This window comes from Macrobrachium nipponense, chromosome 37 (genome assembly GCF_015104395.2).
Source record: "Macrobrachium nipponense isolate FS-2020 chromosome 37, ASM1510439v2, whole genome shotgun sequence".
In the NCBI taxonomy this organism is placed as follows: Eukaryota; Metazoa; Arthropoda; class Malacostraca; order Decapoda; family Palaemonidae; genus Macrobrachium; species Macrobrachium nipponense.
Window position 1 is genome coordinate 14,878,857 of NC_061097.1, and position 15,582 is coordinate 14,894,438.

The window sequence follows — 15,582 nt, forward strand, 5'->3', positions numbered from 1 at the left end:
AATGATCTGGTATATCTAATTTTCTCTGGAAAGACATTAGAAACATCTTACCATTATTTTTTTTTATAGATTAAACTGAATAAAGAATCACTTATGTATTTGGTGTTTTCTTAAAAACTGATACCTATGATTTTTTCATACTTTTATGTAACCTGATTTCTGTGTCTGTCCGCCTGTCTGTCTAAGTTAAAACTTGTAACTCAATTTTAAATTAGTTTCCTTCGTCTGATGGACTTGAGACTTTGCATGTTTTCATAATCTTGGTGACAATACATGATCAGTACATGATCATGTATTGATATATATATATATATATATATATATATATGTATATATAAATATATGTATATATATATATATGTATAAATATTATTATATATATAATATATATATTATTATATATATAATATAATATATATATATATATTTTGCGAATTTTTAGATCTTCATTGACTCGGTAGAATAAGTTAACAATACGTATTTTTCAAACCTTCTTTGCCTCGACAGGATATCACATTCAATTTCGTTAGCTGCACTTATAAATCGGTTACAATGTCTGTCAACACTAAAAAGTACGAAATAAAAGATATCAAACAATATAAAACATGCTTTTATTAAAATGGACAAAAAAAACGAAAAATAATATTTTGAGAGACACCAGCATTTTCTTACATTTCTTGTAGCATTTCCTTTCATGTTTGAAGCCCATGCTTTTGTCTTCGTAGAGATGATTAATTGAAAAAAAAAATCCTGGCGTGTCTCAAAAACAAAATTTTTGCTTACTCGGGGAGAAAGTCTTCAAACTACTTTGTTGTTGTTGCTGTTCTTGTTCTTGTTTAGGGCGTAGGAAAGGTCTATGGAAGAGCCTAAAAAGGTCTGAGAAAGGAGTTTCGCATTGAGTTAAAGATACAGGAATTTTAGGATAGGATGTTTATGATTTATTCAGAATGAAAATGTAGAAAATAAATAACTTGCTTTTTAAACGGTACATAGAAATTATTTCTAATAAAATATAACGTATTCATTTTAATTTTTGTTAGTGAAACGAGGCTCCATTTGACGGTAGATTTTTACGTTAAAATTTAGGAATATAATGTTTACAACTTATGTGTGATGGGAAAATTTTTCAATCGTTCTTAGTAAGCTGGAGGTCGGATCCCGCCTTGTTTACTTTTTCGTGCATTTTAAAAAGAGCATGCGTAATTCTTTTTTATTATTAAATATGGCTTCTAGAGGAGTCGTATGAAAGGTTTCTAGAAAATTTGTGTATCTCATATTTCCATTATTTCAATTGAGCAATTAAATAACTGAGGCTCAAGAAATGAATGTACCGATTCGTTATTTTCGTGTAATTCCTTTACCTAAACCAAATAAAGCAGCATAATTATGTTGGAATATAAGAGAAATCTCGAGGTATGAATTGTTATTTACTTTATAATAGCAAGGTCTTTATGCCTTTAACCCTGGGTTTAGAGGGAGTCTTTTCTATATAAATATATAACTGTAGAGGATGAGAGCTGTTACATTATCCTGTAACTGTACTGTTAGGAGAAGGCACATCATGTAATTTGAAGGTAAATAGATTCGAGAGAAAAGAGTTTTGAGGTTGTTGTATTCCACCAAGTATCTTCCTTCATTTATATAGTTATTGTAGAAAATCTTCATAGTTTTGGTAAAAAAATCATTATGCGTGTTGGACTGAAATGTCTCATTATTATGCAGAAATCAGTTGGCATCGTCTTATTTTTCTTATTCTATTTTGAGTAATGAACTATTTAATATGTCTCTTTACCTAGACAGGTTCCCCTAATAGCAATTTATTAAAGGAAAATATAGAAATAATTGTAATCACTTTACAGTTTAGCCAGATGAGCAAGAAGACGCTAGGATTTGGTTAATCTGGTGCACACTGATACTATCTGATGGTGTAAACTTTTATGAATAACAGCTGGAAGTTAGGCAAAGCTTATTTAGGTCCCAGTGTCTGGGAACTCTCAACACAGGCCTTCTACTCGTTACGACAAAGGTTCTCTCCCTGAACTTCCTAATACACGTGCGTCCTCCTCTGCTAACCTTCCTGCCACATCCAGTAACTCCACTGGCAGATATCCTAAAGGACACTGAAGGACTGGACAATCTAATTAATAATCTAGTACTCTCAATGAAAACCTTGATGAACACGTTCACTGAGACTTATTTTGATGGTCATTTAAACGGAAACAGTGGTTTATTTGGAGAAATTCCACAGGATATGGATCGCTGCTTGGAAGTTTTTCTGGTGGCGAGGGAACCTCTTGGAATTCCTCAGGTTTTGACAAATCATGCGATGAACAGTCAAGTGAACATAGAAGCTTCTTTCACGAACACCATGAGTATTGAAGCTCATTTTAGTTTTCTGTACAAGAAAACTATTGAGATTGCTTTGTCTGTCCATCCGCACTTTTCCTGTCCTCCGTAAAATCTTCAAAACTGTTGAGGGCAAGAGGGCTGCAAACTGACATGCTGATCATCTACTCTCCAATAATGAAACATACCATATCGCAGCCCTCTACCCTCAGTAGTTTATTATATTTAAGGTTAAAGTTAGCCATGATCGTACATCTGCCAACGCTATAGGACAGGCCACCATCTGGCCTTGGCTGAAAGTTTCATCATTCACAGTGTAAATGGAATTGCTTTGATGATAAGGATATCTAATCGAAATCATTTATTGCCTTCAGTAGAAATAAAAACTTGATGTTCGTAGATGAAGGTTTACTTAGAGCTTTGCTGGTGGTCACTGTCGATATGGGGTTAGGTAAATTTGTCGAATAAGAAATAAAAATTTCATAAGCCATCGATTTAGAACCACATTTTCAGATTTATGTATTACATTATTGGATTTTTAAAAAACTTTTTCAGTTTTCATATAAAGGTTAACTCTTTACGGAAAGATAGCGTCATGTAAATACAGTTTTTCTAAAGTAGGAAATATGTTTTGTTTGAGTTCACTTAAACGCACACACACGTACACATACATAAACATATATATATATATATATATATATATATATATATATATATATATATATATGTATACATACTTATATATGGACACACCCACACACACAAATATATATATATATATATATATATTATATATATATATATATATATTATATATATACATATACATATACATACATACATACATATACACTTTCCGGTGAAAACGTTCTATCTATAGGTGAAATGAAAAAGGTCTTTAGATCCAGGAGGATTCAAATCCATGCTTAGTTACTGGTTACCAAGAACCTACCTTACGTAATGCAAATTCTCAAATAATGAGGATTTTCTTGTATGTAAATATAGAGCGGATGGTAGATGCTACATTATTTAAGCATCCTAAATAATATGAAAAATGTGCAATGAAAGCAAATTCTTACTCGACAAAAAAAACTTGCCGGAGCGTCTGTTCAAAACTTGCTGAAGAAATAATACTAATAGTAGTAATTTTAATGGAAAAATAGTCGAAATAATGCTAATAGTAATAATTTTGATGGAAAAATATTCATGGCCCTCTTTAGGAGATCAACCTAAAAAAAAATGGAAACTACTCCAAATTCGCGCTGTCTCAAAATGGAACTCATAAGGGCGACAATTCTACACAAACAAAGCCTACTATGGGCCATAGGACCACTTTAAACCAAATTTTGGAGGCCATTTCTTTGCCCTTTTCGGAAAGTTACTTGTCCTTGAACGATGGTACTTTTGGGGTATATATACCAGTTCTATGGTGGGACGTAGCATAGTCGTCTGCTACTTCCAAAATGGCAAGTGATACTTCATTATTTTGCCTGTATTTCATGTAAACAAATGTCAAGATTTTTAATTCGATCATTTATTAATATCGGTATTTTATGCAGTATGACTGGAATTTTTGTTGCTGACCTACGATTTTTTTCATCTCCATAACATCAAGTATGATGAAGTGTTATGGAGTAATCTGGTATTTGGTAACATATTTCATGAGTCTTTTTATGGTTGCTTAATATTATTGTTATACTGCCAGAACATCTGGTCACTCATTGTTCTTTAATGATGCGATGGATTGTTATGAACCTCAGTATTTTAGGCATTGAAGGATCGACCTCCACAAAAGAGATTCTTTCTGTTCATTTAGTTTCTGTTTTAAAGATATTCATTTCAGTTATCAAAATGTAGAAGTTAAATGGTTATTGTTAACTTTAAAATATACATATAAATAGTTTTATATCTTTTTCTAGACAATATACTTATATCACAAATATTCATGCTTAGTTACTTTTCAGAAAGGTACTACGATCTTATTGTGTCTCTTGGCCGGAGTGGCCATGGGCAATGCCCGCAACAGCTATTCAGCCCCTGGAGGATCATCTGGTCGAGGATTTGCAGGTGGCGGAGCAGGTGGTGGGCTCTCTCATAGGGGCTCTTCTTTTGATGCCCTCTCCAGTGGTTCTTCTGGTGGGTTATCCAGTGGGCAGTCAAGTAGGTCTTCCGCTGGATATGCTTCTAGAGGACTAACTGGTAGACCAGGACCTGGATTGAATGGAGGCTCATCCCAGCCATGGCCTTTCCCAGGCGTCCTGCAAGAGGCTATTGGGGGGAAAATAGACTCAAACCTCATTGCCGAAGGCTCTGGAAGTTACTCAAATGCTAGATCATCTGGACCATTTGGAGGTGGAGCTGTAAGAGGATCAGAAGCAGGTTTTAGCTCCATTGGTTCATTTGGAGGCCGTTCACAAGTATCTGATGGAAGCAGATCTGGAAGCCATGTTGGAGGATCTACAATTAACGGTTTTGGAAATGGATTTGGAGGTCATACCGGAGGACCTGCTAGTAATGCATTTGGTAGTCATGCTAGAGGCTCTGCTGGAAGCAGAGTTGGAAGTGCAGTCAGAGATTCTTCTGGAAGCAGATCTGGAAGTTATGCTGGAGCTGCTGGAAGTGGACGTGGAGGTCAAACTACAGGACTTGCTGGAAGTCATGCTGGTAGAACATTTGGAAGTGGATTTGGAAACCATGCTGGGGCATCTGCTGGAAGTGGATTTCCGAATAGTTTTGGAAGCTCTACTGGCACAGGAGGATTTAGCAATGGGCTTTCTGGTACCTCCTTTGGAGGTAGAACCTCTGGTGGAAGCTTTGCTGGATCTAATGGTTATAACCCACCTCACTAAATTCACTTTGAACATTAAGTTCTTTCCAAAATAGCAAAAACATTGATATGAAATGAAATTTCGATTAAATTTAATAAAGACTGCATCATTTTCTTTGGATTTTATTTCAAACGTATATTAAGTTCTTATTCGCGGCATCTAATATGAAGTTTATGATGAGAAACGAGCTTAAGAGTTTCCAGAAATGGCTGAATCGTTTATATACTTCAAATGCATTCTATCTTATGCATTTTAGAATGCTTGTGTATGTTATCATTCTGTCATCTCACCTGACAAAAATACATTCCCCTAACATTAGGTTCAGGAGTCCTGTTTGATACTGTGTAATCAAATCGACTCAGTAAATTAATTCCTATTTTCTGGACTGTAGAACACTACTTCCACTAGTTTCTGTAGTTTCTCTTCACCATCCTATATCAAGACTTTATCGTCTGTAAACATCAATTACTCCACACCCCTCTCGACACATTTATTGCGCCATCCATGGAAAGAAAAGGAATAGTCGTGGAGACATAACACACCATAGTTCAAGATCCCTTTCAAAAAAAAAAAAAAAAAAAAAAAAAAAAAAAAAACCGTCTACGTATTCTAATGTGCTTTACTCTCAACTAGAACTTCTAATTTCACTTGACACATTACATTTTCACAATAAAATCTCAACAACTCGCATAATAACGCAGCCAGTTTGACTGTTTTCTTATTTAGGTCCATACTTTTTCAGATATAGCTTATTCCCTTTTATCTCATGGTCATTTTATTTACTTTGTCTAATCTCTCACCACTGCTTCACTCTCTTTCAATCTGTTTTCTATATGACTTTCAAAATGCAATTTCATCTTGGGTAACTTCTCAGAATCCCTTGCACCACTGTCCTTCAAAATCAAATGACACACGCAAAAGTAGATGGAAAGTGTTACATACTCTATTCCTCTTGCAATCCCTTCAATTTTGTTCCCTCTTCGGGAGGTACTTCAATAATTCTCAAATTTAAACGGGTCTCTTCCATTTTTGCATCATTCAGATATAACTTTCTTCTATAATCCACCCTCAACAGTTTCCTCAAAATGCCCATTCCATTAAACTGGAAGGCACCACATTCTATGACTGCCCACAGCTGTATATTTTTCAGATGTACATCTACTCATGACTCCTTTTTTTTTTTTCTTTTATTCACATCTTTCCAGGGCAACTTCTTTTTCTGCTTATAGGACTGATTATTTTCCTTTTGCATTCAGGTCTTTGCGGAACAAGTTCTTTGTTTTTCCAAAATTGATTTTTCTGATTACAGTATATTCTTAAATTTGTTCCACTTTTTTTGTCGTGGATTAATTTCTTTGCACATTGGTATGTCCCTAATAAGCATCTCTTCTATACTTCAACTGCTCTTATAAATATATATATATATATATATATATATATATATATATATATATATATATATATATATATATATATATATATATATATATGAATGATTATCACATCAACGTGATGTGATAATTATTCATAATATGGCTAAGTTCGGCAAACGTTCGAATTTGTTAACATGGTAGAGGGGGTTGGATATCGATCCTAATTACGAATACCCGAAGTTCGACGGTGATTTGTAAGGTCGGAATCGGTAAAAACTTATAACCTCACTTGGGCGGTGGTTCGGCCCACGAGAGGACGAAATTATTATCAACTAAAAATTCCCCTTCAGTTTACATATATGAAAACATATTAATTCCGAGGTAGAGCGAATTAGATATTAAAGGACATTTGTAGCTCGAATAATATATATATATATATATATATATATATATATATATATATATATATATATATATATATGTATATGGAACAACTGATGGCCACGTGCCAAATTTTGTCTACAACGGTCAAGCTGTTCGGAATTCTATAGCGCACAAAGTTACATATTTACAAACATATGTTTACGACGTAAGTTACTAAGGGAAGAGGGATGGGGATGAGGAAGGGGCAGGGGATGGTGGCACAAGTTTGAAACCTACTCTATTATCTTAGTTGTGTCAAATGATGTCCACGTACCAAATTTTGTCAAGATCGGTCAAGCGGTTCGGCTTTCTACAACGCACAAAGTTAATAATCTACAAGCATACATGAAAGCATTCACTGTATATAGTGCGTGTTTGTGTATGTTAGTTACATATTTATGGATTTCCTAATATAAGAAATAGAATGGAGTGTGTTTGATTTATACCTGCCATTTTCTATGGATTCGGCGACTGACTGTGTCACGATCTGCATGGGCGTGCTGCTGTGTACTGTACTTCCTGGGAAACCCAGTTCAAGGCTGACTACTAGAAAAAACTTCATTATAATCCTAAAATATTTCAGGATATGTGGTACAAAAAAAAATTCCTCAATTCAAACTCAATCTTCACATCCATTGCTTTAATTTCGTAATATATACGACGATTATGTTATTTCCGGATAAAATGTACAGTAAATTTGATTTTGGTCTCTTTGCCAGACTAATTCTTCAGGGACGTTAGCGTCAGTACTGTAATGATAATAATAGTAAAGCACTTCAAAGGATGGTGCGTAAGAATGTTTTTTCTTGTTCATTAATTGCTAATTCACACATTACAATATAAATATATATATATATATATATATATATATATATATATATATATATATATATATATATATATATATATATATATATATATATTGTATATATATATATATTATATATGTATGTATATATATATATATATAATATATATATATATATATATATATATATATATATATATATATATATATATATATATATATATATATATATATATATATATATATATATGTATGTATTGTGTGTGTGCGTGCGCGTGAGAGAGAGAGAGAAAACTTATCAGGTATTGGAAAACAATTACGCACATGAAAGCAATTAAGTATATATATATATATGCATACATGAAGTCAATATAGTCATATAAACCGTTTCAAAACATGCATGCGCTTTTAATTATAGCCACCGAACTTAACCTATTCTTCTTGTAGAAGCTTTACTTATCAGTAAAAAAAAAAAAAAAAAAAAAAAAAAAACGATGTCCGGATAAGAAGTATTGTGATAAACGAATAAGTCAGTCAAAGAAATTTATTTATCTATATATTGGGCACCTAACATGATACCTGAAAATGCTGTTTGGGATGTGTAAACATAAACATTTCCTTTGTAAAAACAGCTTTAAATCCGATAAGATTATTTAATATCTGAAACTTTACAACCGGAAAGTAATTTTTAACCATATTAAATGACGTAAACAATGAAAACAAAATAGATATTGACACATAAACGGAACTGGAGCCGTGCTACTATTAGATAAATTGAAATTATGAAAATTGTTTAAGTTAATTCTTGCAGCTTGCTCCAGAATTACGGTTAGTTATGTATTCGGTTTCCGACACAGACATATGTAGCAGCTAAATTTGTTTAGTCTTGCGTAATGCAGACTCCTCGGCTCAGTCTTTGGTTTAATTTCTTTCCTTTTTTTAATATGTCTGTTAGGAACAATCGTTTGCCGATTGTTCCCTTGGTGGATTGTTGCCTCCTTTGTTTTTGTTTTTAATTGCTGGCGAGTTGACGTCTGTTGGATGGCGTCAAACTTCGTCAGTCAGGTTCTGGAGGGCAGAACGACCAGTCAGATTCAGAGCGGCAGAGAGGCAGAGTCTTGGCAGCAGAGCAGCGGAGATTATCTGAGGACGAGATGGTTGTTGTATCAACTCTGTCTTGATCGTCCAGCATTCGAGGAGGATGTCCATATTGTTTCCAAGGACGAGGTGGTTGTCGTATTGGCTCTGTCTTGATCGTCCGGCATTGGACTGTTGTCCTCATTGTTTGAGGAAGTGTTCCCGTTTTGCTCTGTATCATTATGCCGCTTCAGTGTTAATTTTAATTATGTATTATGCTGCCTATTTCTATTGATTATGTTAACAGATTGTGTGATTTTTCATGGCTTTGTTATTGCAGGGTGGATTTTACTGATTCTTCGACTGGTTTTACATATTATTATTGTTAGTTGATAAATTTTGTTTTTGTTTTGCCACCCAGAACCTTGACTCACTGTACATTATGTATTTAACTTTTGTAAATAAATTAATTTTAAGGTAACTTTTTGGTTTTGTTATGCTCCTCCCTCCTTTGTTTGTCACCTGTCGTCAGTCATTATAGCCCAATTGCTTATTATTTTTAAGAACCTGTCGATCTCGAGAGTCGAGATCGTAATAATGTCAATTAATTCTGATTATTTTTTCACAAATAAAAGCCGGAAATCAAACTTCAAAATTTGTAGAACTTTTCTAATGAAAAGGATTTTTTTAATCACCTACACACATACACATATATGTGATAGATCTAATATATATATATATATATATATATATATATATATATATATATATATATATACACACATAAAGAGCACATAAAAACGCCAAAACTTAGAAGGAGAATACTATAGTTCAGATATCAGTTGTCTCTCTTCAGGCAGGTAATGGATGAAAAAAGTTACCGAAAATGAGGGATATATACCAAGAGGTCCACAGATAAGCCGTTTTAACTAAGTCGCACCAGTTGATAATTTCTCTTGAATCTTCTTAATCACTGGTTAGAGGAACATTTTATCTACAGTGTCTGAGTCCCAGGATCCCTTGGCGATGTCCATTGCCTTTCTTTCTTAAATCAAAGCTAATTCTAACATCTGCCTTTGAACACATAATTGCTGCTATAAATTATATGTGACAAATTACAGTTTATTCTGTGATTATGGTTGTTTGTGGTTAACATAGCTGAGCTCTGGAATTTGTCACATATAATTTATAGCAGTAAATTAAGTGTCTTAGTTTAACCAAACCACTGAGCTGATTAACAGCTCTCCTAGGGCTGCCCCAAAGGATTAGATATTTTCACATAGCTAGGAACCAATTGGTCACCTAGCAATGGGACCTACAGCTTATTGTGGGATCCGAACCACATTGTTTTGATAAATGAATTTCTATCACCAGAAATTAATTCCTCTGATTCTGCGTTGGCTGAGCCAAGGATCGAACTTCAGACCACCGGATAGTTAGCTGAGCGCGAAAACGACTCGTCCAACAAGGAATTTATTAAAGCAGTTTATCAGTTCAAAAGCTAGATGGTAAAATCAGCTTTGATGAAAGAAGACAATGAACATCGCCAAGGAATCCTAGGACTCAGATATCATAGATAAAATCTTCCTCCAACCAGTGATTAAGAAGATTAAAGAGATATTATCAACTGGTGTGACTTAGTTACAATGACTTACCTGTGTACCTCTTGGTATATATCCCGCTTTTTTTTATAACTTTTCTTATCCATTACTTGCCTGAAGAGCGAGACAGCTGGTCTCTGAAATATGATATTTTCTTTCTACATTTTGGCATTTATATTGGCTCCTTTCAATAGATGGAATCCTGTTTTAACACAATATATTTCACGGTCATATATATATATATGTATATATATATATATATATATATATATATATATATATATATATATATATATATATACATATATATATATATATATATATATATATATATATAATCATATATATCATATATATGTATATATATCAATATATCTATGTATATATAGTATATGTATATGTATATATATATATATATATATATATATATATATATATATATATATATATATATATATATATATATATATATATATATATATATATATATATATATATATATATATTTATATATATATATATGTATATATATATATATATATATATATATATATATATATATATATATATATATATATATATATGTAGTATATATATATAAAGAATGCTTACGTATTTGTGTGTAGACAATATTCTAATTATCAATAACTTTATTAGGCAGGGAAAAATTAATATTTTCTAAGTATTTTATGAAATAGTTTTCTTTACCTAATAACCATAACAATTAAAAGAATTATTATCATTCCTATATCATTTCACAGACGATAACATTCTTGAGAGATTAACTCGACAACCAGACGATAACAAAAGGTCTTTTTCATGGATCAGAAATTCATTATTTAAATGTCGGAAGGACTGCAACGACTGAGACAAACTGGCAAAAACACAGATTATTATCTCGACCTCACGTGTCCTGAGATGGTATGGAAATATTCAGATGTTTTTTAACTAGATACCAACCTTGAACTGAAGCCCCAGTAAGTATATAAACGAGATCTCGGGTGTAATGTAGCATAGTCACTCGCTGACCCGCTGACATGGTAAGCAGATTTAGAGAATTCATTATTTCTGTTAAGATTTATAGGTATGTATGTATATAGATATCTATATGTCTATATACATACACACACACACATATATATATATATATATATATATATATATATATATATATATATATATATATCACATGTCACCACGGGTGAAAAAATGAGCGACTGGGTGTAGGTCATGACCCGTTTCAGCTGTTTCTCCCAGTCATTGACGAAGAGCTTCGTCAATTTCTTGGAATATGTCTGTGGTAAATGTGTGATAAACGAATCAAGTATTAATCATATATATATAATATATATATAAAGTGTTTGTTGTGTCCATATGTTTGTAAATAGACTTATCATCAATATTCAACCCGGCTGTTTCATTCCAGAAATCATCAGTTGCTATTCTCCTGACCACTCTGGCTGTGGTGGCTATAGCTGACAGCCGCAACAGCTATTCAGCCCCTGGAGTATCTGCTGGAGGGAGTTTTGCAAGTGGTGGAACAGGAAGTGCTTTTTCCAATGGAGGTTCTTCTTTTGGTGCCTTCTCTAGTGGGGCATCCAATGGATTTTCTAGTGGATTATCAGGTGGTTCCTCGGGTGGCTTTTCCAGTGGATTATCAGGTGGCTTCACGGGTGGGCCCTCTGGCGGATATTCCTCTGGAGGTTCAAATGGCAGGCCAGGATCTGGATTGAATGGAGGCTCGTCCCAGCCATGGCCCTTTCCAGGCGTCCTGCAAGAGGCTGTTGGAGGAAAGATAAACTCAAATCTTATTGCTGAAGGCACAGGAAGTTACTCAAATGGTGGAACTTCTGGACCATTCGGAGGAGGAGCTCTAGGAGGATCAGGGGCTGGATTTGCCTCCAGAGGCTCATTTGGAGGGATTGGAGGCCAGGCATCCACAGGAAACGGATTTGGAGGCCATTCTGGAGGAGCCCGCGGAAGTGAGCTTGGTCGTAATGGTGGAGGGTCTGCTGGAGGTAGTTTTGCTGGCAACTTTGGAAGTTCTGGAAGCAGTGGCTCCTTTGGAGGTCGAGCTACCGGTGGTGCTGTTGCTGGATCCAGCGGTGGTTATGCTCCTCCATACTGAATGAATGTTTTGATTGTCCCATTCTGGACAAAGCACAAAAAAAATATCTTTGGTATAGATTTCCATTCAGTCTGAATTAAATAAAGTATAGACTATATTGCTTTCTTTTCTTCACCGTTCCTCCTTCTGTGTGTGTGTGAGTGTGTGTGTGTTTGTGTGTGTGTGAGCTTTTTCTTTTTGAGTATTTTTTTTTTCTCTTTAATACAAATGAATGAAATGGATGGCATTACGTAGAGGGCCTAGCTTTTAATCTATACCTTGTACTTATCTCTATATTTTTCTGCTATCAAGCCTCTTAAGAATAGGGATAAAATATTTGAGTTATCTTAAAATAAAATATATATAATAGGAATATTGTAGTGTTTGCACTGAATAAGTTTCTCGTAACATGATTGGTTACCAGAAGTATAATAAGGATGAAGGGAAAATGTTGTATGTGACACTGATAGTTATATAGTCTGGAGGCGCAGTGGAGTGCTTGATGGAAATGGTAATCTGATGTGATGAAAACAGTCCGTGTGTTAAACATTAAAGATACGATATTGACTTGTTTGGTGTCTAACTTTTTTTATGGATTGATCATGATAACTGATCCAAGTCCCTTCGGTAGTGACTTGTCATCTGAAGCCTATTTTATATTAATATTTTAATTTATCTTTTTTTACTGTATGAGGCAACGAGTTTAACACAGTTGTTCAGAATCGTGGAAACGTACTTTAGAGTAGTATTACAGCCTCCCTCTGACCTTGCCTCATAAAGAATGATAGACACTCTTCTAAACGAGTAGCAAGTATTATTTCCAAGATGCAGTCACTTCAGGTGACAGCGAAAGTTTCCTATTGAAATAAAACCTGTAAGATAGCTCAGAAAAAAATTTCACCTACGATGATTAAAGTTATATAATCGCCGTTGACGGGGGAAAATGAAACCAACCCTCTGAACAGTTTAATCTAGAACAGTGGTTCTTAACCTTTTTATTACCACACTCCCTCTAAGAGTTGGTCCCTCCCTCCACTCACCTCCCGCTCCCCATGCATCTACGAGTAAAATTTCCTCCCAGATTTTATGGACAATTTAAAAGAAAGACAAAGGGAAGGGGATTCGAGTCTAACTAGAGTAGTTGACCATAGGACACTAACGTTATTAGTTCCTCTCTAGTATTAAGAGAATAACAAATAGAGAATTTAACATTATCCTCTAGGACTCATTCCTCCCTTGGAAATTGCTGATGCCCCCATAGGGGCAGGTTGACAACCACTGATCTAGAAGATAGGAATTCTCAAAGGCTGCAGACTTCGAAAAAGGGGAACAATTTTCCAAGAATAATAAGAATGAAAAGATCCGAATCAGATATCATTACAAAAATATCTTTTCAAATCAGAAAGCCTCACTTAGCTTCCCAGATACATCAGGATATTTGGAGTTACATGTAAATCCGTGTATTGCTAAGTATTCAGAATCATTAAGTAACAGTTTTTCATGCCCTGTCAATATCTGTAAATATTGGAACGAGCATACTCTACAATATTAGGTAATCGGTAAAGTCGACTTTTACTGAAGTTTAGCCTCATATCCCATTGATAACAGTGCTTACCGATCTATTCTAATTCTCCATTAGGGCTGCCTGCTAGGCCTAAGATCCGATGAAGGCACATCAGCAACAACTCTGCTGAAGATTCTTCAAAAACTTTGAATGAGATCAAATACTCACATAAGTTACAGAGATTAAATTAAATTAGAGCCTCTTGGATAGTTAATTCAAAGTCCAACTGAATTCAGTCTTAACACTACCTGGCATGGACTTGTTCTCTATCAAGATAGTCTTGGTCTACTCCAGTGAAGTCTCAATGGGCAATACTTTAACCTACTTATTTCCTGTAAAAATTTAGTCTAGATTCAAAGGTACACACAAGGTACACTTAACTGATTAAATGATTTTAATAAATCTAAAAACCGCGGGAAAAATAGCGATGAGCCCAAAATTAATGCTATCCGCCCCAAAAGTATCCTTTCGGAACAGATATTATATTGAATGATTCTGACTTATCTTGAAACCCGAAATGTCGTTAAAAAAAAAATAAAGTATGTGGTGGCGTTTGGAAGATAATCCCGTCATATTTCTAAGACGTAAAACGAATATCCACGCTAATCCAATCCACACGGGCTGTTAATAGATGTGGAATATCAACATATATGTTACAGTAAAACTGTGAAACCAGGGATTTCACGAAATCCCTGAAATTTTCATGGAATTCTTGAAATCGCCAATTCATTTAAGGTGTAGATGAATCACTGTTTTGCCGTGTTTAGTACCAGCCCATCGGGGACCAAATGTCCCTAAGTGAATTGGTGATTTCAAGAATTCCATGCAAATTTCAGGCATTTCGTGAAAAATCCCTGGTTTCCCAATCATACTATAACATACATACCTTCAACGAAAATCAAAAGTCCTTCTTTCTTGGAGTAGCCCATCTCCCGCTTCAGGCTTGGTTAATAGTTCCCGTCATTAGCTCATTGAGGAAACGAATAGATATAAAAAGATGAGATTGAGCATCTTTAAGTTTTGTTTTAAGATTGTGATCACAATTTTTCTAGGTGGGAAAATCTGTAAACTCCATTGGCTCTATGCGATTTGCAGCAACGCAGCTGTTTCACCTTTGTGACATTTCGTCGCCACAAGTATTTCCTTTGGCCTGTTGAGGATCATTCTCCGATCTACATAAATCGTCCAACACAAGTTTATCGTGAGTCTGGACTCGACTTTCCTCGTTATGGAACAATGTAGAGTTCCGACGGAATCTGGTTCAGCGCTCCCATGAAGAGAGAGAGAGTACTTGAACAGGAGCGTGGCTCTGTAAGTATGATAAGATCTTATTGATTTCATTGGATCCCGTGGAATAAGAAAACTCACACCAATTGATAATGTTAATAATAATAATTTCGATAACTATGAATGGCTAATTATTATCATTATGAATTGACCTTATTATCGACACCT

The 15,582-nt window shown here is 34.4% G+C and overlaps 2 protein-coding genes across 2 annotated transcripts; both read left to right on the forward strand.

Moving 5' to 3' along the window:
- The first annotated feature begins 4,352 nt into the window (after positions 1 to 4,352).
- LOC135209305 (uncharacterized) lies at positions 4,353 to 5,195 on the forward strand. The gene has a single exon (XM_064242010.1). The coding sequence runs from the start codon at positions 4,353 to 4,355 to the stop codon at positions 5,193 to 5,195; it is 843 nt and encodes a 280-aa protein (XP_064098080.1).
- A 6,272-nt stretch (positions 5,196 to 11,467) lies between these two features.
- LOC135208918 (keratin, type I cytoskeletal 9-like) lies at positions 11,468 to 12,681 on the forward strand. The gene is made up of 2 exons (XM_064241482.1): positions 11,468 to 11,496; positions 11,883 to 12,681. Exons 1-2 carry the CDS (start codon positions 11,494 to 11,496, stop codon positions 12,582 to 12,584), a joined length of 705 nt encoding a protein of 234 aa, XP_064097552.1. The 5' UTR covers positions 11,468 to 11,493; the 3' UTR covers positions 12,585 to 12,681.
- Positions 12,682 to 15,582: the final 2,901 nt, after the last annotated feature.